The sequence below is a fragment of the Struthio camelus genome, chromosome 9 (assembly GCF_040807025.1).
Source record: "Struthio camelus isolate bStrCam1 chromosome 9, bStrCam1.hap1, whole genome shotgun sequence".
NCBI classification, from domain to species: domain Eukaryota; kingdom Metazoa; phylum Chordata; class Aves; order Struthioniformes; family Struthionidae; genus Struthio; species Struthio camelus.
Genome location: NC_090950.1, coordinates 32872250 through 32897665, shown reverse-complemented (window position 1 = coordinate 32897665; position 25416 = coordinate 32872250). Strand labels below are relative to the sequence as shown.

At 39.1% G+C, this 25416-nt stretch overlaps 1 protein-coding gene across 4 annotated transcripts in view; it reads left to right on the top strand.

Moving 5' to 3' along the window:
* The window catches only part of ARHGEF26 (Rho guanine nucleotide exchange factor 26), a 90140-nt gene extending 68895 nt beyond the window's left edge, over positions 1–21245 (top strand). For 3 of the 4 annotated variants that reach the window (XM_068955188.1, XM_068955187.1, XM_009676380.2), the window contains 4 exons: positions 7778–7987; positions 17409–17476; positions 17987–18091; positions 19039–21245. In XM_068955188.1, the coding sequence (XP_068811289.1) occupies positions 7778–7987; positions 17409–17476; positions 17987–18091; positions 19039–19181 (526 nt within the window). In that variant the 3' untranslated portion in view covers positions 19182–21245. The other variant, XM_068955189.1, reaches the window with a different exon arrangement.
* Positions 21246–25416: the final 4171 nt, after the last annotated feature.

Genomic DNA, 25416 nt, shown 5'->3' with positions numbered 1-25416 from the left:
TTGTTCAGTATTTCCTCAAGAAGAGCTTATTGCCTCCACAGCATTTTTACATGTTTTCTAGCCATTTGCTTGTTTGAAAAAATGAAGGAGATTCAAAGAGAAGTAAATGGATTTGGTCCATTTGCAGCATAACACAGGTAGAAAGATGGACTGAGCATGTTTTAGGTACAGTCAACTGTTCTTATAATAAACTGTTTTTATAATAGGTTTTAATATACTGTATCTTAAATAAATTATGAAGGTATTTGAGTTTCTAATATTGCTCTATCAGATTGTGTTTAGAAATGACAAGTAACCACTTGTTAAACGGGATTTATTTTTGGCAAACTGAATTGAAATTCTAAATTGTCAAACAAATTAAGAAATCCATCCTTGATCCTTTAGCAAAGGGAGAAGTTCTAAGAGGATATAAAAGTAGTGATTTCTAGCAGTAGTTTCTCCTCCCTGCTCTCTCCCTGGCTGAACTGTTATTGAGAATGACGTATTAGAGACTACTGCTAATAGTCTCCATTTAAATTTTTATCACTAGATTTGAGGGGAGGGTCAGAATAATTTACTGAAATTGACATCTTCCGTTGGTGCTATTGATAGTATCTGACAGATGAACCTTATTCCGGAGGCCAAAAATAGTTTTGAAGAGCAATTATATTGCTTTTGGATTGATCAGTGAAGTGAAAATAGCTATTTTTAAAAGACTCCCTTCTGTGAAACTTTGATGCCATAACTTAAATCGGAAATGTTGAGGAATAAGGTAGAATAATAAAATCTAGGAAGAAAATGTTAATGTTTGAGTGAAAAGAAATATAAATTATTTTCTCCATTTTTGTTTAGCTTTAAGTGAAAGTATTTTTGTGCAGATGGAAAGAAAAGTGAACAGACTTCTCCCCACATCCCTTATTGCTGTGAACATGTTCCTGAGAGTCAGTGTTTATCAAAGTTTATGGAGAAATGTTTTTGGAAGTCCCTTGTTATAACACTGGCAGCACATCACAGAGTTGTATCACGTGATTTTAAACACTGCGTTTCTTTTCTCATGGAACTAACATTAATATATTGTTGTGTTGGTAGCTAAGTAAATGTTTGAGTTGAGAAAACAATGAAAAACCTATTATCTGTGTTGTTACATTGTTTACTGGTTTCCTATGTGATGGCTTGTTGTCCAGATTATAAGCAAGATATTTATAACAATGTACCCTATCCAAACTTCGATGCTCTTGATTTGTAACAACTTCCAGCTGTTGGAATTGCTAACGTCTTAAAGGGCCCAGAAGTTAAAGTTAAAGAAAACTCAGTGTTAATGATGGGATTTATGTATTCACTGTACCAAGACCCTCTGAACAAACAGACACAATCAGGAAGGATTGATTTCTGCAACCTTCCCAGATACTGAGTATGAAGCATATGCGGTGCCCAAGTGAATAAGCTTACTAATAATATTTGAATTTTTTGGTGATATGTTCTCCCATCCACAGTGTGGCCTCTACAGCAATGGGGAGAAATATTTGTTGCTAGTTGAGTTTAAATGTTTGTATTTTCACTTGAGCGGTTGCTTTTTCAGAAGATTTTTATCATTGCACAAAAAAAAAAAAAAACCTCACTCCTCAGTACTGTGCTAAAAGTACTGATTAGCTAGTGTTCCAATCGCACAGCTTTACCCTTTATCAAAACAATTATTTTCAGCTCTTCTGTCTGAGCAGTTTGCCAGATTTGTGGAACTTAGCTCACAGAATCAGGAATGGCTCGATCCAAATTTATTAAAGGCCAGGCTTGATGGTTATGTGTCCAAGTAGTCGTGTTGATAACTGATAAATAATTCTAGCCCAGCCAAGATGTGGTGTGCATCACTATTTACACGCTCATGCAAAGAACAATTTCCAAGTATCAGAAGCATGATGAGAACTACTGTATTATAAATACTGTCACAAACAAGCATTCCAGAGACCTTTTTATAATGAGAATTACTACATTTTAGCTATGAAAACATAAAGGGAAGCCTTGTGATGCTGTGTACTTAGGCTTGTTCCGCAGAGTTTTTATGTTTAATGTAGCTAGCTACATTTCCACCTTTTGATTGAAATTGTAACTATCTTTTCTGCTCTATTAAGTAGGTTAAATGGAATTTAGTTACCAAAAATCACTTCCTTTTTAATGAACGCTGGGGCTCTGTCTTCTTGCAACTGTAAAATATGTTACAGGCTTATGCTTTCAATGTCTGCTGCTGGACAGTCCATCTTTATGTAAGCATACTATACCTACGTCTGCATTGTAGATGTACATTGTAGATGTACATCATTTAGTCTCTGATTTTTATGCTATAAAGCGACAGGATAGCCAGTTGCCTCATCACGCTTGTTCATTGAAGAAGTGGGGCAAACAGCTGCTGAATAATACTCAAGATGGCCATGGGGATTAGCAGAAAAAGGGACACATGAAGTTGTGACCTATGTCTTTCTACGTAGAATTTTGGAGAACAAATAAAAATCCCTGCCTTTCCCCATTCCTCAGCTTTTATTGGGAATATTTTCCAGTAGGAGTATCTTTCTTGTAGTGTCTTCTGTAGTGTAGCCACCATCTGCGTTTTCTAATGTTAAAATATTTTTTTACAATACAAACTTAAATGCATTCCCTCAAAAAGAATAATCAATACTAGTGTGGATCAGGATGTCCGAATCTTGCTGGAAAGTCCCAGATTCCACTTTTAATATAGTTGGTGCATAGGAGGGCATTAGCTAATTCTTGTTATAGGAACACAGATGTCATTTGGATCCTGGCATGAAGCAAAGAGCTGGGTGATGCTCAGACTGCTCAACTTTTCAGTGTCTGGGTCGTCTTCCTAGCTTACGCGTGCAGTCAGTGGAGAAGGCGGGTTCCCTGGGAAGGACCTTGAGTTATCTTGTCTGAATTGGCTTCTAGAAGAGCATCTTTCTTTATCTGACTACTTTGGGTAGCTTTGGGAGGTTAACTTAGGCCTGTGAAGTGAAACGTTGTAAATGCTCTGCAGAGATCTAAGAGTAGATTATGATTTTTAGATGACCTAATTATTTCATTATTCTTTATTCAGCTTTGTGGTAGTGTTGCTGAAACATCACTGGTTTTACTCTTTTGTTTTTCGTTCTCTACTTCCATACTTCTTTGCTCCGTTTTGGCTTTTGTTCTTTTTTATTTACCTCTCTGCTGTGAATTGCTATGAATTGCCACCGTTTTGGCCGTGGCATCCATTACACAGACCAGTAAACCGGTAGTTTATGTTGACGTAGAAGGGTCATTGTTGGATTTTGAAGGTAGTGTTCTGACATGAGGAATAACATGCAATATAGTTAATATCTTAGAGTTGTTTTTTCAGGCTTCCTGACAATTCAGGTAGACTGGAAAAGGAGTGTTATTACATGGGCCATGTTTGGGAAACTTGCTTTCGTTTGGACTTGTGAAAAATTTATATAATATTTCAAGTTCCACAGAGTACAATGATGTTAGTACTTTATAGAAATATAGGGTATTCAGTTTAAATACATACAAACATAAAAGTAATATATAGATTTCCTTCATAATAATGCTTCAGGGCCATCTCCTTCTTCTAAACCACAAATATGGATAAAAGTACTATTTTTCCCATACCTCTCCTGTACAGTTGATGAGCATCGTTGCTGGGCTTAGGTATGTATTGGTCTGTTGCCATGCCTATACAGTATCTATAGTGAACACTTCCAGCAGCCCAAGGGGATTAGAAGAGGATCAGGCTGCCGAGGAAGCTCTGATACCTGTTGCAGGCTTGGAAGCTTACCCTGTAATGGTGTTCTGCTAAGACCAGGGGGCAGCTCAGCTTTGAAATTTACCAAAAAATCAGGTATCTCCTTTTTTCCAAGTACCCTCCTGGGACCATGGAGTTCAGGTTACATGTTTTAGTTGTTAATGCTCAAAGCTGCCTATGAGTTGGCTCTGTATTCTGCAGAGTTCGAGAACTCTAGAACTGATAAAGTTTTGATAGGTACAATATTCAGAAAATTCACCACTTCTGTTCGGAGTGGTTTCAGACTAAACTGCAAAGAGACTTTTATTTTTGTATGAGTGTGCGTTTATTGAATGTTCTGTTTTGTTTTCCATAATCCCCTAAGGATATCACTAGAATCCTGTCTGTTGTAATGGCTGTATGGCTTGTCAGGTCCTGGGAGTATCTTGACAGTGGAATGCAGCTGGACTTCATACACTGGGAATCACCTAAAGGTTAAATAATACTTTGGAATGTTACCTGTTCACAACCGCTTGCAAAACTGGGTATTTCCTCCAGATGCCAGAAATAATCTAATAATTCAAGGCAGCAACGAGTAATTTTTATGAAACACAGAGAATTTCAAAGTAGCACAGCATCTGCAGCTATAATTAGTTCTTACTGAAGAAGATTTGATTGCCCTTTATTTTTTTAAATATAGATGATAAAGGAAATAGGAAAGGAGTGAGTATGTGCTGTATATTGATGTATAGGCAGCCTAGAACGGATGATGATATAGCGTTATAAAATTTGCATGCGCTCTGTGTTAAGAGGTGTCAAATGATCTTCTTGTTCTGGGCTCTGAACCTAAATAAAAGTTTAGTAAAATACAGCCTTAAACTGAAAATGAGTATTGGCATCTTTGTATTATCTGATTATAATAATTTTTAAGAATGCGTTAAATGTTACTCATAAAAAAAAAAAAAAAACCCAAAACTTCTGTTATTTCGATCAGACTATTTTGATTTCAATCAGACTATTTTGTTGGATGGAGATAAGATTTGTAGAGTTACAGCCTACCATCTTCTATTGGAGAGTGTAAATACCGCTTGTGAATTGATGCGTAGCTGACAATAGCAATGTGTCCCCAAACCCCTCAACAAAAGGCGAGAACAAAACCAAAATACTTCCTAGGAGGATTAGAATGTAATACTAATGGAACTTTGTTGATCATTTGGGAATGTACGAAGCTATAATTAAAAAATCAATTACAAGTGTTTATCTCACAAAATAAAAATAAAAACATATTCCACAGAGTTGAAATAAGAACTTTATTGGTTCTTATACCAGATGCACTGGTAGAAGCTATTAATCCACAAATACAATTTGCAAACCTATCACCACTTGAGGAGTACAAGAATTTTTCCAATGTTTTGAGTCTCAGACATCAGTAATAACTAAGGTTTTGAGTCATAATGTTGATAAGTTTTATTTTGGCAATTCTTTTTCTAAAGAATAAAAATAAGAATTATAAATACCATTATATTAAATACTGAGGTATTCACAGGTATTTTTCCTGTCAGTAAGCAAAATGGGTAGACTGTATCTCAACAGACGGTCGTCATTTGTCCATTGCTAATAATAGTTGACCAGCATAAAAGAAGAATATGCTTCATTTGCACCTGCCAGAAGAGGTGTATGTCATCATTAGCATTCCAGCAGACTTTAATTCCAGGTGTTTAGGATTTCGGTGCAGCGAAACTGATCTTCTCAAGCATTATTTTTATTTAAGTTAAAATATTTTAATGAACCACCGTAATCTGAGGCTCAAGCATAGGTTTTCATCATTTCCGATAGAGACCTAAATAGATTTTGCTTCAGCCTGGAGTATGTTTATCGTTGCAGTGCAACATTTGATTTATTTTAAAATATGAAATAAAAATGAAATGTAATGGAAACATTTTGAAAATCATGTTTATTCTTGTCTTCTATTGAGATCTTCTTCATAAGCTTTTGCCCATAAGTTAAGTAAGCTCAGATAACGATGTAATTGTCTTGTATTTAGAAGACACAAGTGGATTTACCTTGGCAACAAATGCTATTCTTATTACCTACAGTTAAAAGAGAAATTACTGCAAAATTTGAAAATCCGAGCAATGTGTGGGCTAGGGGAGAGAATTGATTTTATGCTTGTGTAAGCAGGATATTTTTTTTCTCTCTTTTCCTGTTGCACCAACGTAGGACAATTAATCTGAAAACGTTTACAGGCTTACATGAAACTGAGGGAATTGGTCTGTGTTGATGATGCATCCTGATAAACTTGCAAATACATGCAAAACAATTATGGGAAATTTGCAAAGTAGAAACAAAAAAGCTCCTTCATGTAGCTTAATTTTTCTTTGTTGAACAATTTCATTTCTTCAATATTTGGTGCACATTCTGTTAAACTGTATTTCAGTAATGTCAAGGTTTAAAGTTTAATTGCAATTTAAAGATTTGAAAATGCACAGTTATTTTCCCCTTGAAAACATTGTTTCCAGTATTGCTTTAGATATGAATAAATAGCAAAACCAGTAAACATTGTAACTGGTTGAACTCCTATTAGCGTGCTGAAGAATGCTGCTGAAGGTGCTGGATATTTTGTAGTGGAAACACATCTTGCCATAGATGAATCTAAATGGATTGAAGAAAGGGAGGACCGAAGTAATCGTTCACTGCTAGCATGTAGCACCTTTGTAAATAAGTGAGCCTTGTCTGGATGTTCTCCTGCCTGTGCTGCAACTTTAGCTGACTCAGAAAATCTTGATTAGCTAAAATGATTTGAGACCTCACATGTAGAAATAAAAAAGGCTGTTGTTTAGGGAAGAGTGCATATTTTCATTTAAATCCGTATGTTGAAATTGGTCACTTACAGAAACGGGCTTGTTGAAAACTTAATTTTCATTGCTTCTCTCTGCTTCTCCACTTTTAGAAGCCTAAGCAAAACCAGTGCAGGATACAAATATGAGCATCTGCTCAGGAGTACTTCACAAGTTACTGGTGCCTCGTACTTTGGTTCTCTGACGTCTAATGTGTGTGTGTGTGTGTGTGCCCACTGCTGCCCAGAGCGTCAAGCCTGCTCACGTGCATGCTTTCAGCTACGTGGGAAAATTACCTTAATGTCTTTTTGGCATAGTTCAGCATGACAAAAAGAAGCTCTGAGGTCTTCTATTCTTTGTCTTAAGCGTGGTATCGTCAGCTAAGACAAATTTTGTCCGCGCTCTCCAGCTGTATTTCCAGTATAAGGAACGCAAAGATTTAACTTGCATCTTATCAGAGCATTCTTTCTAATAGCCTTGGGGAAATTAGTAGAGCACATGTAGCAGTCTTTCTTCATATCACTTAGGGTTGATATATTTATTTACAAAATATGTGTGTGTGGGGGGGGGGAGGACTTTTAAAAGGTAATTTATACAGTGTATTTTGCAAACGGATAGGGTGTGACAAGAATCTGCCCATTTTTAAAACTCATAATTAATGTAATTAATTTCAGAACCCTGTGAAATAGCTTTCAATGTAGACCTTGCGCATGCAGATTGGCGAGGAGTATAGGAAAAGATTATCCTGTATTTAAAATCACAATCGATAGTGCTTTATCTATAAGCAGTATTCATATTTTTCACAAGCAGAGGAAGAGGGAAAATTGTATTTTGTTTATAAAACATGAAGGTCTATCATTCATCTGAAGTTACAGAAGAAAGCGATACACAGTTGTATACAATTGTTGTGCCTGTTTTCAAATTTACTGGAGTAGGTTGAGCTTACATCATCTCAGTAATGCCAAAGTCATTTAATGGTGTGCCTCTAAATGAAATTCCATAGGGCTAAAAGAATGATCTGTTTTGCATCTTGGAAAGTAGGTAGTTTCAAAAAAAAAAAAAAAAAAATTAAAAAGATGAAATGTCAGAAATATGGTGTCACGTTTTATAGTTAAAAGTGTATTCTATTACTGAATTTGCTGCAGACAAATTTAATGGAAAATTACCAACGCTGAACTTCTGTGGGGGTTTTCTTCTCTCCTTTGTTTTGCAGTGAAGAGAGTTATAATGTCACAGATTATTCTTTAAGAGACCAGCTCTTGGTAGAACAATGTGACAGCGAGGACCTGAATTCTTCTCCTGTAAAGAACACTTCAGCTATGCTCTACTCACGGCAGAGCTCTGCAGCTCACCTCTTCAGATTAGCTGTCCTCAGTAACCATGCAGGAGAGAAGGTGGAGATGCTCCTGGGAACAGAGACTCAGTAAGTAGTCACAGTTTCTGCAACTTTTGATATGATTATTTGCCCCCCTCCCCCCCCCCCCCAAAGTCAGGGTAGTATGAAATACCTAGCTTCTCTTTATTTGACAACTTTAAAAAAAATACAGCCAAGGAAAAAACGGTAGTGGTCCCAAGCAGGGACTCTTTGTGGTATATCTGATCACTAGTGACTAAAGGAGAATTAAGGCAGAAATGATCCTATGTTTGGCATGGACTACTCTTTTGACGAGAGCCCTTACTGTTACACCAGTCAACTGCTGTGATTTACGCTGCTCATCTTATGATGAGTGCATGCCTTTAAAGACAGGCAAACTAAAAGAGTTGGTGTTCTGCTTTCCGATTTCTTTAATAAGTAGCAGGGCAGGAGAATGTGTGTGCAGCTTATATAATATCTCCTAGAAATTATAATAAATATTTATTGGAATAAAACAGGTGCCCTCCAAGCTTAGTCCCATTTTTCTAATATAATCTGTCATCAGAGAACTCAGTGGTTATTAATTGACATCATGTTAGTGTCACTTTCTGTCTTTGATCTCACAGTATAGAGATAATGGGGAATTTAATATACTGGTGAAATTCTGTAAACTGAAGAATCCATTATAAGGTGCTACTGTTTTAGGTCTTCCAGCCAGGAATTTACTATGCCTCAGCCATGGAGATCATCAGCTCTGTTGCCAGTGAATAATAGCGTGGCTGTGCTTGGCAGAGCTTTACTTTATACCATCACTGAGAGAAGTAACTTAAGAATCTATCAGAGGGTAGAACCGATTGAGAAGGGAGACATGACAAACAAAGCTTCACTTGCATATCAAACCGGTATGGTCTGAAATGGAGTTCTGGTCACAAAGGGAGCGAGCGTTCTGATTTTCTGCAAGTAGTTCAGTGCCTCTTCTAGACCTACAGTCAAAGTGCAAAGTTTTTGGTGTTCTTCCCCAGTAAGTAAGTAACCAAAAATATCTTGAAGTAATGCAAAGGAAGTCCACATTGGTGGAATGTACAGGAATTTCTAGAAATAAATTCCTTCAAGGTGTAAAGAGTTATCTGTGATAACCTAACAGCTTGGCATAAAAATGCCTCTCTCCGTAAAATAAAGAGGGACCAAAGGTCTTAGTTGAACACTTTGTATTTTTGCAAACAGGAGTTGATGATTGATAGGACCATTCATAAATGGTGAAGACTTCTGCCACTTTCTTGGTGGAAGGAGTTTCTTGTCAGAGGGAAAGCGCGTAAGTCAGCATGATGTCCTTGAAGTCAGAGTAATGCAACCCATTCACTAACCCATTGAAATTCACAGCCAGTGGCTCTCTAGAAAACATTTAACCTGAAAGCGTGTTTGCCTAATTTGTCTAAATAACGATTAAATCTTTAACTAATAAGATAGTTAAGAAACAATTCATGGCATTAATTGGTAACGTCCAGACATTTAAATACTTGTTATCTTTGCTTTTTGTTTTTGAAAACTTTCAGTTGGAAATGAGAAGGGGAAGAAAATAGAACAAATTGAGCCATCTGTCCTGAAAATATGTAGATATTTTTAAAAGTGCCCTGTTCTGCAGAGGGACAAACTTGTGATCTTAGAAAGGAAAACCAGCTTTGAATGCTGCCTCAGCCTAGCTAGTAAGGTTGTAGTGAGGAACCCACTTGGAAGAGGAGGCATCCACATTCAACTGTTGGTCCTCCCTAATTCAGAATAAAGTGGGGAGATCAGTGATTTTAGTCTGCCTTTCCCTTATCCCAAGCGGGCTTCCTTAAAGTTTCAATTTTCAGTTCCCACACTTTTCTAGGAGAAAAATGTTGACGTTCATATAACCTTAAGTCTTACGTATTCAACTGGGTTCCCTTCTGTGTAGTACATACCTGTCTTTTTTTTTTTTTTAAAAGCTATTTTTGCAGGAGTTTGATACTCATATAAACTAAAGTGATACTGACATGTAAATTCCTGTCATTTGCTTTTTACCACGTGAATTTTTCTAGCTGTAACACAGCATAATTTCTTCTACTTGCATGTTGCTAAATCAAAGAACACTTTACAGTAAGCACCATTCCCGACACGGTCGGAAGCTAAACAGATTTGTAAGTTTTAGTGCAGGACACAAATGTACTTGCTCTATCAGGCCCCATCCAAAGCTCAGTAAAGTTAAAAGGAGTCTTCCAGTCCCAAACCCACATATTTTTCAGACCTAGGCCAACAAACGACCCGAACAACACGCTTGAGTGTTGTTCCACATGAAACACAAATGTTTACATCTGACGTTGATAACTGAAATAACATAGGGTGCTGTCTTCAAAACATCGCAGCCGTATTTTAAATTGAATATAATTACTGTACACCTTAAGAATTAATCGCTGATCAGCAGGTAGTAAGTAATTTACATTAAATAGGTGATTTACCTGGGGAAGAGGGGGAGATGACTGGGGTGCGTTCATATGAATTTAGAAAGCCATAGGAAAGATTTATAAGTATGACTAATACGGAGCAGTGGGGTTTCCTGATAAGCCCTCCAAATAACTACCCCTCCGGCTAATTTGATAAAGCTATTTTTCTTTAAGTACAGCATGAAATGAGAAGAAAAAAACCCGTATTTAATCATGAAAGATTGAAAGAAAACTGATGGAAGTGATTTTTAATAGGAAAATTTGTGTATCGGTCAGAAGTAAAGATTGCAAAAGAGAAAAAAATCATGTTAATTTGTCACGTTTATATTCCTGTCAAAATGATGTTAATATGTTCATGATGTATCAAGCATTTAAAAACTTGTAATGAGTTATAATTTGCAGCTACTGAATGTTAAATTGAAACATTTAATGAAGTTGATGGGACTAATCTTTTTAAAGATGCAAAGCATGTTACTCTGCAACGAGTTTTTGCCAGGCTAGTTATTTATTAGACTAATTATTTATATGAACTGCTTTTTAGAGGAGCCTGTATGTCACGTTGAGTAGCTCCTCACTGGGTTTCCCGACTTACTTTCTCTGCACTAGACATTTTGGAAAATTTTGTTGCCATACGTGTTTTAGTGCTGTAGGTTTATACCCCACCCAACAGTGCATTAAATCTGTCAGCTGGCTCAAAAAGCAATTATTAATGATGTTCATAAAACACATCTTTTCTTGAGAGCTGCAGCGAGGCAGCAGATGTATGTATATTTGCAGCACCTAGGTGAAGAACTGGGAAGGTGTAGTTCTTGCTTTGATTTTGTGCTATCCAAATTGAAGAATTACCCTAGTAGGGATAGCGCTCTTCCAATTTGATGACTGAAGATGCATCAGAGAGAACAGTTTCTGTGCATAATGTTATACTGTGAAATTCATACAAGACTTGATTCATATCTTTGCGCAGCTCATGTAATAATAGGGTTGCGTACCTGAAGCTCTTCCGGTTGTTATTGGTGAGGAAAACAAGCATAGACTGCCGGACAGGGATTAAAGCCTATATGCGTGCAGAAATGAAGTTGATGCTTTTGAAATAGAGCTTAAAGTGCTGCAACCATTTGGATTCCAGCAAAGACCAGACTACAGGCTGTCTGTCAAGGCAAGAAATTTAGGCCTTTCATAGACTTCTTAATGCTTTATAGGAACATAAGATAAGTTGAAACTTTGAGTGCTAGTGGGATGGTCAGGAAGTGAAAAATGAAGTAACAGGGGATAGAAGCTTTAGTAGAAGGAAGAATTTCATGTGTAAGCCTTGCCTTAAGGTCAGGACACCAGGTCAAGCTAATTAAAACAAAGTTAGTACAACTTAGTAATTTTTACCTTTGCTTGCCATATACATAGTAGAACAACTTCATGCTTTAGTCACATGCAGTGTCATTTCTCAAGCTTTTAAAATTATTTTAGAAACCTGATAAGCAATATAGCTGGCGTAACATTTACGTCCTTGCCCTGAAACTGTTTTCTGATACTGAACACATGGTGCAGAGGTTCCCGTGTGCAGGTGCACTAGGGCCCTCCTGTCCTTGGAGCTTAGTTTCTGCAGCTTCAGAAGGTCTGTTCCCACCAGGCCTGACTGCCTGCTACTTTATATGGCATTAAGACTTGGGAATTTTTAGTATGAAGGTGCTGTCCCTTTAATAAACATTAAAATGCCACTTCTTTAGATTCATGATTTTTGTACTGCATATATCAGCCTAACTTTTTTTTTTTAATCTTTATTGCTTATTTATGCTCCAAATTTAAATTGTTAAGTGCTGGGTCTCTGGAGGAGTTTCATTTGACCCGCCCTAAGTCTCTGGATATCACTGGGAGTCCAGAGAAGAATTTGGACAATTATTAATTTTCTAAACTATTATTGTACTGACTCAACACTTTCTTTGGTCAGGTAGCTGCTTCACTGTTTGAGTGACTGGGTTTCCTTTCTTGCAGCAGTTCAGGTAAATCCAGGTCCCTTCATACATGCTTCTTTACTTGTAAACATTTTTTTTTTTTAAACAAGATACAAGTGGTAGTTAGCTGGATGCCTCTCTCAGACTTCTTTTGCAGCAACTTGCTCACCTCTCTGACCTTAAATCTGCTAGCAATAAACTGCAACAATCTAACCGCATAATCCAACAACTACAACATCCATTTTTTGTTTCTATGATTTACACAGGAACACATGCAAGCCAAAGCTATATTACTTCTCCAAATTGTGTGTGTGTGTGATTTTTCTGCAGATGTTGAGTATGGCAGTCAAAAATATTTAGCCCCTTAGGGACGTGTAGCTCTCTTCGTATTCTAGCATGTTAGATTTCTGTTTCTCCACCTCTGCGCTCTCACCAGTTCATACTTGGTTTGACAGTAGGACAAAATAACCTCACTAGTGATCTAAGACCTTGAAAGGCAATCTTTAAAATTCCACTGGCTGAAAAATTGAAGACGCTAATGCCTCATCTGAGAGCAGTCTGGACTTCTTGGTTGGGTTTTTTTGGTTTTGTTTTGTCTTTGTGGGAAAGAATTTCCATTAAACGCAAGTCATTTTCAGCTTGAGTGATAGTACGTGAAAAAAACCCACCAAAGTTCTGCCACATAACGCAAGTGTTATATAAACTACATGGTTTAACGATTACACATTTCAGTATGCAAGTTTCATGTTGTTTTCTTTGTTACAAATGTGACTGAAGTATCCAAGTCATTGTTATTTTGTTGTTGTAGCCGGAATACGTATATGTTTAAATAGAATTACTAACGTCTGCTCTAACAAATCTGTTTCTGAAAACTGGAAGTCAAGACACAGGTTTTCTGCCTAGCTTACCTGTTAACATAACACCTTTCTCTAACAATCATACATCCAGAGCGTAGTGCCTGAAGTAAACTGGAATAGCAAATGGCATGCACGTAATTGAAAGCATTGTATGTGTATACATTCAATAGCCTGCTTACATATATAGCTGTTTTCCAAATAGTTTGGAGCATTACTGACCTCAAAGAGCAGAACGCATCTCTGAAGAGAACTGCAGGTTTTCAAATTTCTAATGAAAGGCCTATTAAAAGCCATCGAAGTGGTGAGAGTGAGAATGTGGGGCCCTCTGTAACAGTGTTCACAAGTTCTGTGGGCGCTTGTCTCGTCCTGTGGAACATCATGCTGCCTGTGCGTGCTGAATATAACTGAGCGCACAAATCTAAGCATAATGCAGGTTATTATGAAGAAAAAGTTGCTTTTACTGTTGTAGTTAGGGGAGCTTTTCTCAAAACTTACCTTGATAAGAGGACCTGGAATAATCTGTAGTGATTCATTTGGGCTTGTTGTGCCTCGGATATTTCTTCTGTGCTGGTTTGCGCCTTACTGTTTTAAACTATGTTATCCTAACTGTTAGTTATTTTAGCAATGTGGCATTTATAACATCAGGTCTAAGTGTAAAGTACAGTATTAGCAGGTGGAAGTGAAAACAGGCGCTCCTAAGCCATAACTGTGGTAGCAAGCAAACATTGCTAGGTTTTTGAATGCGGTTGTCCTGCAACAGTGATTTGTGACTTATTTATTATTAAGTGGTTGGATGGTGCAGAAGTGGAAACAGTACTGGGTTGAACAGGCGGAGGGGGAGTTTGGCAGATTTCTGCATTGCCCTGGGGAAGCTGCCGAGCTATGCTGGGATAGAGGTAGTCCTTGTTCTGCTGAAGCAGCTTTGAAGAGCGTTCTGCTTTAGAAAAGAGCAACAAGAAGTGTCTTGTTCTTTCCGGTGCAAATCTTTGAGGCCGTCGTTTCTCTACGATGCCATTAACTTCCACACAACCCCTCTCAAAAGAGAAAGATTTTATCTGTTTTAGTGGAAGCTGGAGGCGGGACAGAACACACTAAACACAGAATGCTGCAGACATATCTCAGTCTGGAAAAAATTAGTTTTAGGTTTGCTTTCAAAGTTTAGAATAACCCTGAAAGAAACTATAGATCATTAATGTTTTCTATTAAAGATCTCATTATAAAGTGCAAATATGAGTCAGACTTGTTTGGGATGCATACTTGGGGAGGAAACATGCAGTGCATTTTTAGTTGTCTGGATTTTCTTAGAAGACATTTTGTTCTACGGATTTATTATTACTTTGCTGTATGCTGTTTGTAATAGAAATAGTGGTCTAGCAGATTGTCGTTCTCAGGGAAAAATTTCTGAAAATAATTACTTGATTTGAAAGCTATTTTTTTAGAGTATTATGAGTATTGTATACTCGAGGTACAGAAAAACTTAACTTTCTCTTAGGAGAGAAGGATGGGAAGGGAATCTTCCTGAAGGCCAAACTGGTTGGTTTCGAGGCCTTCCTGGATACAGAGCTTTATGCATGTGAAAGTTAAATGTCTGTCCGATTCAAAGATTTCTAGGTGCAGTTTGATCATATCTGGTCACTTTGGTGTGTAGTTCTCAAGTACAAAAATCTTAGCATTATGTCGGGAATTTTATATTGCCCTGTGAATAAAGGGAATAATTGTTTCACTGTGAAAAAGTTAAAATACCACCTAGGCACCACAGGCATAAAGGCTACTGATTACCAGTGTCTGGAGAGCCATTCATCAAAAAAATCCTGATGTGCCTTAGTATGTACTGTGTAATTCCATTCTTAGGTACTGGAATGGATATGATAATTGGTCCTGCTACTGGAGACATTGGGTTAAATTAAATTGTCATTTAGTATTAGAATATCCATATGTCGGTTCTGGCATCTGTTTTTATGTTCATTTTCCAGTTCGCCTCTTGCACAGGAAGCATTATGACTGTCTTGAAACATTATCTTAAAAGCTCCGGGAGAAGATACACAAGAGCTTTCCTACTTCCTCATCTTTTCTGGAGTGGGCTACAGGCTTACAGGAATGTTTTCGTGGCAGGATGTTTCATACACAAAAACATTGCATGCTTGGGGGAGTGGGACTATTGGTGGGAAGACAGTTGTTTTGTTTCCACAAAATGTTTAGTGTACATAGATTAGGAAGAAATATATATTTAAACTGGAAGACAGTCTAACATTATCCCATTTTTCTCAGTTGCCTGAAAGGAAACCTAGTTTTCCTATTAACAGTGGTTGGTTATAGGGAGGAAAGGAATCAAACATGTATCTCTAAGTAACACGCTTCTAAAAAGAAGAACCAATTTAAGCTTGTGCAAAATCCTATATGGACCTTATTTTGGTTGAAACACAGCAAGTTTAGCACAGCCTGCCTTTAATCCCTGAAACGTCTAAACTAGCTTTTATTTTAGTTTTGGCTATCATCATGAGATCAACTGATAGCAAACGTCAGTAAAACAATGTACAACTGTTTCATCTTTGAGGAAGAATGTCTGTTGTGGATTTAAATTAAAAAATACAATTTATTTTTAAGTACTAAAGAACAGCGCAAATATTTCCATCCAAAATAATCACTGAGATTTTCCTTCTGCGTTCTGAATAAAGAATTATCTGAAAGTCTTGAATTCTAAATCCCTCCATTCAAAAGAAATGTTGAATATCTGTAAAAAGAAATTAGATTTCTAGAGCTAGCTGGAATAAAGTCCATAAGAAAACATCTGCCTTCTAGGAAGAGACTGTTAAAACTCTGGTCTTGGAAATGATACCTAGTGGGATGTAGTTCAAGTAATTCCTGTCCTCCCTCTCCTCTTCAGGCCAGGCTCTATAGACTGCATGCAGCTCCTTTGATCAGTTGCCTCCTAGCTTACTGAGTGGTGGTGCATCTTGGAAGGTGTGTCTTAGTTTAGAGAAGCCTCTTGTTATTTGTGTACGCGATGTCCCATTTTCTGTCACTTCTGGAGACGCTGTAGTGCTATTTCCAAACAGATCTTTTTCTCTGTTTTCAGAAGTTTCAGATTTTTACAAAATGTTTCTGCAGAAGCCAGATGTTTTTCATTATTTTTAGTTTAAAAACTCAAGTTATCCAAAAACTACAAGAAACTTCATTATGGTGGAGGAAAGAGGAAATCTTCAACCCTGCAACGCCCCTGCGTTACTCTAGCCTGTGCTGATATTTATTCATAAGGATCTACATCACTGAATGCCCTCAGCAATCATGAGGCAAAACTTAGTTTCGCTTAAATGTTTGGTTTGTGAGCCAAGTTCAAATCTTGATTTGCCGAAAGTTGAAAGTTATACTGGTTAAATTGTATTAGTTCAACTGTTAACTGGGGTGACATTGCATTAGCTCTTTTTCTTTCCTGTCTGCTATCATTTTTGTGTACCCTGCTCCTCTCCAAAATCAGTTCTCTCAGTAATTTATACCTTCTGTGACTTATTTCATGATATTCAGAACCTAGATATTGTGCTCTGCTCTCCTCAGAAATACTAAAATACTCCATCTGAAATTGTTTGTTTTTTTCCTAGGTTATACAAGGCCAGATTCAAAAGAGTAATTTAGGGCTCAGTTCTGTTCTTGTGTATTTATGTGCTCTTTATGATCTCCCAAACCAACACATAGGCGAACACGGGTCCTTTGATAAACACAAAGCAACTTTTATTTCCTTTTTGGGTTCTTGCTTTTCATTCTAAATATACATTGTAGATAATCCTCACAGGAAACCTGTTGGTGTTAAAATTGCTATACTGCCTTTGTCAGCCACTTTGTACACTAGATGGATTCTTTTAGATCAGTAATAGATAGTAGTGACAGACACTAGCGGAGGAGTTAATTTGGATGAGTAATACAGGTAAAGGTGTACAAGATATTGTGCCAGGTAGGTCCCACACACGTAGACCTATTTTCTACTCCAACATACTTAAAATATTTAATTACGTTTGAATAATACATTACTAAAAGTAATATCACACCTTCTGGCTATGTTTTGAGCGGGGAGAAAGGAGGTTATGCGTGTGTGTGTGTGTGTGTGTGTGTTTTTTTCCCTACCGTGAGAAAGACAAAGAATTTAAGATAATACGGTCTTGAAAGCTAATAGTCTTTCCCATTATCAAGACCAGAAGTTTTGGAAACTGAAATCTGTCTTTGCTGTTTGCAGGAGTGAAAGAGCTCGCTGGATTACGGTGCTTGGCAAGAACAGGGACCTGCAGAAAACAGACAGGACAAGTAAGACACAGCTAATAAGATTTCTGAGGGTTTTGACATGAGAACAGAAATACACTGCCCCTTAGTGGAGCCTTGAGCAAGTGTAGATTATAAAAATCCTAAAAAAGTCATCCTTGCTTTTTTCTGGGCTCTGTTGGTCTAGTTGCGTGAATTTGTCCTCTTCTTTGAGCATAGCAAGATTCCTTGAGGACTGCTCTTGTGTGCAGCAATTTCAGCATGCGTTTGTGAACTCCGGTTTGATTAGCTGTTTCGCCTTGTTAGCACAAGTGCAAAAATCACTTACGTATGTAACCCAAGTGTGCTTGAGTGTAATTGCTCAAGTAGAAAACCATTTGCTTAAATTGCTACCTTGCTTGAGGTGTTGTAGAGAATATTCCAAGACGGACATTTTTTAAATAATAGCATAAAGTTGTTTGTTTTGTTTTGGTTGGGTTTTTTTTTTTTTTTTAGTGAAGATAACCTGTTTATTATGTGCACTGAGTAATTCTGCATGGCTTATTGCTTCCACAGCTTTGACTCAGGTAGAGATCACCAGAACTTACACAGCAAAGCAGTCAGATGAACTGTCTCTTCAAGTTGCTGATGTTGTTTTGGTTTATCAAAAAGTAAACGATGGTGAGTGAACGTTTTCCTGTTAGTAACCATCTGTCACTATTGCCGCTGAATCCAGCTAGAATTTGTTTCCCTGAACCTGAACCTGTAGGTTCAGGCTTTAAAGGACAGCCTCTGTTTAGGCAAGAGATGTTTAAAGTAACTCATCATCTGTCAAAACTTTATATAGATAATTGCAGATGGAAAGGATGTGCTGGTTGTTTCTGACATGTGCAATGTCCACAAATAATAAATGGAATTAACTTCTCCCTATAAACAGGGCTCTCAAAGACGCTATAGGGAGTACCAGGTTTGTCTGAGTAACAGCAAACATGCAAGTTATTTGTCATGTCATATACTGTACTTCACTGCCTGTTAAGTATAAGGGTCTAATGAGGCAATGACTCCTTCATAGTAAGAGGAGTTTTTGTGCAAGTGTTCTGTTCAATAATAAGTGTTTTCGTGTAAGTAAGTGTTCCATACCACCAAGTACCATGAGATCTAAATTGAGTCTTGCCGCCTAGATATGCCAGTGATTCCAGTGACCTCTCATAATGGGCAAACTCAGTGACGCTTGAAGCTCTCAGCACTTACTTCAAATATTAAAGTCTGACTTAATGCAGTTAGTTATTCAATAACACATAGGAAATCAACGATCCTGTCTGTTGTGCCTGCATTGCTTGCTTCTTTGGATTGCAGAAATAATTTATTTCAAATGTATGTGAAATATAAATATAATCTATAGCAACCTGTTTATTTTTACTGTTTTGTTGTTCCTAGTCTGCCTGCACAAAAATCCTGTCTAATATAGCTTTGTCCTATACTTCATGCGCTATAAAGATAAATGCATCCTTTATATGATGATAGTAGCAACTGTCTCTATACAAGTGTAACACACACAACAGTTCTGAAAAAAATACCTGTGAAATTGCTTGTAAGATCTGTTATTCCTTGTCTGTTCATCCTTACAGGTTGGTATGAAGGGGAACGATTGCGGGACGGCGAGAGAGGTTGGTTTCCCATGGAATGTGCTAAAGAGATCACGTGTCGTGCCACGATTGACAAAAACATGGAAAGGATGGGACGTTTACTTGGACTTGAAACAAATGTTTAGACAATTTTTTTTTTTTCCCCTTCTTCCTACTATTTCTTTACTACAGCATTTGCACTAACTGCTGTCAGTGGGGGCATGGTTGCATGCACTGCAGCTCTAGCACGGAAGATGTGAGTCAGAGACGCACAAAGTCTAGTAACAGAGGACCGGTCATCTCCCTAGTTTTGCATTTTGAGAGAGATCCGAACTGAAACCTGGCTCAACCAATAGCACATTTCAACTACAAGTAGTTTCTTAGGTGTTGGAGATCAACCCTCTGTTCTTTAGACTTCTTTTTTTTTTTTTTTTCCCCTGCCTCTATCAAATGGCTTACTCTGTATCTCAGCTCATTTCTTCCAGGAATTCTTTTTTCCTACCTATCCTTGACCCCTTGTCTACACGTAAACTACCCTACCAGACTCTCTTATCTCTGAATCCCCTTTTTGGCAGTATAGTTGCTTTTCCAGTATCTTGTTGGATAGGCTGCACTTGCAGATTGAGGGCCCCGTTTTTTTAAGTCTCAGTCATTACAAGCTGCAGAAGATATCCATATGAATCACATGTAAGTATGTTCTTCCAGCTAGTTTCAACTTCACTCTTAAATGCCACAACACTCTGGTTCAGAATTTAATGTCCAAACTTGCAGTTTGTTTAGGTATTTATTTTTCAAAGAACTCTAACTGCTGGAAGTGTGTCCCTTTTGTTTCAGGTTTTCCCTGCGTCTTTAACTAGGACTTCAAATTACGTTATTGCCTGCAGAAAACAAAGTTTGGGAGTGGTTTTGTTTGTTTGTTTTTAAACTTTCTGCTCTTCGGTACCAGAGGCGATGGATTGGTTCTTTCTGCGGAGGCAAAAAGTTCAAATGAACTTGAGTTTACCTTCAGCTTTAGCCTGATCCTGTTGAATCCACAGGCCAAACAAAAACAAACAAACAAACAAAAAAAAGCAGCAGCGAGTTCTTTAGTGGGTGGGTGTGTTTGGTTAGTTTGGTTTAAGCTGCCAGGTCTTCTCATCGCTATTGTATAAATGGTAAGAGGATGAGGAAAGCTGTGGAAGTAGATAGATCAGCACCTTGATTAATTTCGTATTTTGCTATCTCTTTGCCTTCCCATACAGAAATGTGACAATGCTATTGGATGCTTCAGCCAAGTGATAAGGAGGGAGGGAGAATGATAGATAAAATAATACTTGGACCTTGTTGTCAGAGTAGCTCAAATTGGTGCTGCTTCACACATGCTCTTCTCTGCTTTAGAGAAGACTTGTCACAATTGCACTACATGCAACACCAGCACAATTTTGCAAGAGCAGTTTAGCTTCGGAATTTCACAGAAAAAAACAACTACTTAACGTTGTGTGAACAAAATGCACTCAAAAATGAGGTAGATTCCAGTGCATCGTTTCTGTATATAAGTAAGTGTGCCAGTTTGCATGCTCTATGTATTATAAAAAATCTTCATCTTTTTAAGGACCAGCTGATGACTCAGCAGGGTTGAATACTTGTTAAATAAGCAATGAGGCAAAAACTTGTACAAAGGCCTTCTTGTCACATTTCCAGTCCTTTTTTTTTTTTTTTTTTTTAAACAGGGGGTGTATGCTGTTTTATATACTGTAATATGTTGGAGATTTGATTTGTGAATGAATTTGATGTTAATAAATGTATCTCTGTAACAAAAATATACTAGGAAGGCAGTACTTTTGTACAAAAGAACATTTCAGTCTGACAAGTGGGTTATACAGCCTTATAAATTAATTTATAAGTGGACTGACAGAACAGTAATAAAGATAAAACCTGTAAATTGAACAAGGTTATTTAACATAGTAAAAATACTGCTAATATTTTAACAAAAATATTATTGTACACAGGCAGATGTTTAATACATAACTGAATGTGTAAATGCAGACATTAATTATATTCAGATTTTTTTAAATACATTGTATATATTTTTCATACTTAGTTTTTCCAAAAAATGTTGTAATTTTTTTAAAGCTATTTTTCATTTTTCCTGTTCTCAGACACAGTTCTCCAGGAATTAAAGACAGCCTGTGATTTTTATAGGACAACAATAAAATGCTTTTAAATCTTTACTAAGAAAAGTTTCAGTTTTTTTCTTCAGAAAAACACCAGTTTAATTGTTAATGTCCTTCTTGTCATTAAAATTAATTCTCCTCTTTAACCTGAGGGGGATGTGGTCAATTTCCTAATCTGTAAAGATAAATAGGATACATAATGCTGCTATTTTGTAAACTATCAATCCACTGTACTTGTATTCATAAGAATTTGGTGCAGCGACATACAACACTTGCCTCTGCACTAGGTAAGAGTCCATAGAGATGTGTGGTAGAAGACAAGGAGCAAGTGGCCACAGGAAATGGGATAGGGGAACAGGGAAGTAGGAACATGGTCACTGATACGTGGTCACACTCCTCAAGTACCTTTGCTTTCTAGGAGCTTCTGAAAACCTGGCTCTGGGATGAGGTACATCTTGCATGCCTGCCTCTTCTGGAAACTGCCTGACTGCACAGAAAATAACTCAAAATTAACTGGATGGAATGACTAAACAGGACTCAAGTGTAGAGCCCACACTCAATGGAAATGCTGGATCCAGTTCTAACTCTGACTATGGCTGCGTTATTTATTAGTTAATTAAAATACAATAATTGCAGAAGACTAACACATCACTGCAAGCTGTAGGTTAATATATAAAGACAGACCATCCTTCATACTAAGACTACACCATATCCAGGAGGAGCTGTAAGGCTTCAGCTCCCTAAGGTATGCCGACACCTCGCACACAGTCTTACTTCAGCAGCCTCTGCACTACAGCTGTTTCCCTTTGAGCTCTAGGACGTTTGGGAGTATTGTTTTAAAATGCAGACAGGTAAAAATATTCATGCATATTCGGTTACAAAAAGGCAGAGGTGGTGGTGTATTTCAGCCTAAATTCAAAGTGTTTAAATTATACACAATCTCGGCCAATAAATGTGTTTAATCAGAGTAAGAAGCGAAATCTCAGTTTTACACTTAACACTGAGCCAAAACCAGTATTGACTACTGGAGAAAGACACCCCCCCCCCCCCCCCCCAGTTCTCTTCTTGGTGAACCTGTATGCCTAAATTGGGACTGTGGATTCTGGCAGGCCATTAAGCACCCAATCAGACACACAGTGGCCACCTAAACTTAACCTGACTTTAGCATTTCCAAACACTAATGTGACACAAAGAATAGTTACAAATATTGTATTTTCTGCATCTTGCACATATCATCCCAAGAAATCAGTAACTGGAATGCGTGGTATCTTTTTTTTTTTTTTTTAAATAAGGTCAGTGCTCCAGAAGGTGCTGGACACCTCTAAAACACATGCAGAAACAGCCTCCTCAGGTGCCCACTGACCTGGGAAACAGTCATCGTTGGTGGCTAGCTATATGTCAAAACAAAACCAAACCAAACCACACTTGCATCTTAAAACCTTACTTCAGCATTACCTTACAGGTCACTTACTTAATACCCTGACATTTAGAAAAAGCTAGTTTTCAAACTCTTTCAGAAACATGTAAGTTTTGGCACCTTTTTTTTTTTGGGGGGGGGGAGGGTGGAGTAAGAAAATAAAGTTAAGCTAAAAGGCTTAAACAGTCACGGAAGTGCAACTATTTCGCCCTATCATTTGAAGTAAAAGCTCTAATCATGCCATTTCATGACCACTTCAGGGTGTGGTTCTTCTGGTCACTGCCCTGATAACATAAAACATACATAACAATACAATCTAACTCTTGATTCTCCCTTTTTTGGGGGGGGGAGGGGGGAGGAGGGTTGAGGGGATTGAAAGCATTACAGTCTAGCTTTGATTGATTTGCTAAGCTAATGCTATGGTCTTACCGAAGTGCTAGCTACTATCAGTGCTTGTCATCCTTCAGGTTAGGAAGCCATTTTTAGCCATTATTGAAGTATTGCAGAACACATTAACAAGCAGAATAGACCTGACATGATTTGCTAAACCTTTTTTTTTTTCCTCCTCTCCTTTCTGTCTTTTAATTCCTCCCCTTACCAGTAATATGGCTAATGTCAATTCCTCCTCCTCAAACAAAGAAAAGCAACACCCTCCCCCCCCCTTCACCTAACACTTTACAGTTGGGGGGGGGGGCGGCACTCAGGTTTGCGGTGGTAACTGCTAGTAGCACAATCAGCTTTAAAGCATAACAAATTTACATAGGTGCCCCCCCCCGGCCCCAAGCATACACTGTGCACACTTGGGTTTGGCCCCCCCCCCCAATTATATCGGTGCCAGCATGCTATCCTGAGTTTCCAACAGCAAATGCTATCTATCTGCAGAAGTAGGAGCCACAGTACTACAGCCAAGTTATTCCACTTACCTTGATTTAACCTGCATAAAGCATATATTTGGTCACTGTCAGCTGTGATCTGGCAAAAGCCAGAAGAACAGTTGCTGCTGCTACTGCAGCAGTGCAACTGCTGTGGTGCCAAAGTGATGGTGTGCCTACAGTTTGCCATCCGCCGGTAACACTCCAGGAAAGCACGCTCACCACAGGCGGTCTGCCCAAGCACCCCCAGCAAGAGGCTAACTTTTTACAGCACTCTCCAAAAGCACAACTGCTTTTGGTGTCAGTGTATATGTGGACTTGCAGCACATAACATATTTGCATTTTCTAAACCACAGACATATTTTCCGTCAATCCTAAGATATACTACCCGTGCCTCATCCTAAATATGCTACAGATGTTTGAGGATGTTAAGCAGGTAATAAAGCACTACCCCAAAGTAAATTTAAAAAGTCCCAGCTATCTGCCTTCGATTGATCAGTCTCTTCATGATGCACTCTATCAGGGGTATTCTACAGTACACACCAGTCTTCACCACAGTGAAATCTCGTATTAAGTAGTCGATTGGGCTAGAACACATGTAAACCCTAGCGCCAATTCCTGCTGCCTCCTTCATATGGCAGCTGCCCCAGCTACTGGTCTTTGCCATCCGGTCACCAGCCGAATGACGCTCTTCATAAGCGAAGGCGCTGCCGCAGCAGCGGGTTAACGTTACCGAGTACTCACGCTGTGGCAGTGCTGTGCCGCCGGCCTTTTCCTCATCGGATCTCCAGCCCAACCTGGAGCTCGCGGCAGGCCACGAGCCGCTCTCAAAGCGGCTGCCTCAAGGCCTCGGCTGCCCGGCAGCGCTTCGCTCCTCGAAAGGAAGACCTCGCCCGCCCCGCCCGAGAGCGACGGCCGCGCCTCCAACGGCCGCCCCAACGGCTCCTCCCGCCGCGAGCCACGGCCGCCCCCTCCCCCCCCCCCAACGGCCGCCCCAACGGCTCCTCCCGCCGCGAGCCACGGCCGCCCCCTCCCCCCTCAACGGCCGCCCCAACGGCTCCTCCCGCCGCGAGCCACGGCCGCCCCCTCCCCCCCCCCCAACGGCCGCCCCAACGGCTCCTCCCGCCGCGAGCCACGGCCGCCCCGCCCCCCAACGGCTCCTCCCCCAACGGCCACCGCGCACCTGCGGCAACATCCCTGAAGGAAAAAGCGTTCACCTTTAAACCATCTCCGCCCCTACGGCCGATACGCTTTTCCCCTCTCCGCATTAAGATGTAAGGCGGGCGGGTCTGTGAAACGCTCCCACTCCTCCTTAGCGATACAGAACGGTTTCTACCACACAAGAGATGCTTTTGCCAGCTTCACCAATCTTCCTATTCCCCTTAGTTTAAAAATATATTACGTGGAAAGCCTTTCTGGCGGTTAGTCAGTCCTACAGGCTTTCGGTCCCATTTTCTTGAGGATAAGGCTGACAGAATGCTTAGTCCGCTGTTTCCCACACCGGGAGTCACGAAAGGCTTCCAAGAGGACCTCGCAGGGCACAGGGAAAGAGCTGAGGAGCAGCTACCTACCTTTCCGCACCAGCCCGAGGAGAAGCAGCAGCTGCGCTCCGCAAGGCTAAAGCTGTGGAGCGATGGTTGCAAGCGCAGGCACCAAGGCAGGCTGCTCATTAAACCGCTAGTATTTTCAAATCTCTAGTTCCACAGCCGTCAGCACTGCCCTGCTCCAGCAGAGCGCTGCCGGGCTCCCGCCGACCGTCGACCTCGGCCCAGAGCCGCGCGCCTCGGAGAAGGGGCAAAGGAAGGGGCAGCTCCGCCACGCGTTCACGCCGTTTGGTGGCAGCAGGATTCTAAATGCTAAAATACACATCATCAGGCGGATGTTCTTACGTATCCGGAAGCACCCAAAATAGAGTAACGTTAAGAACTATGGACATATA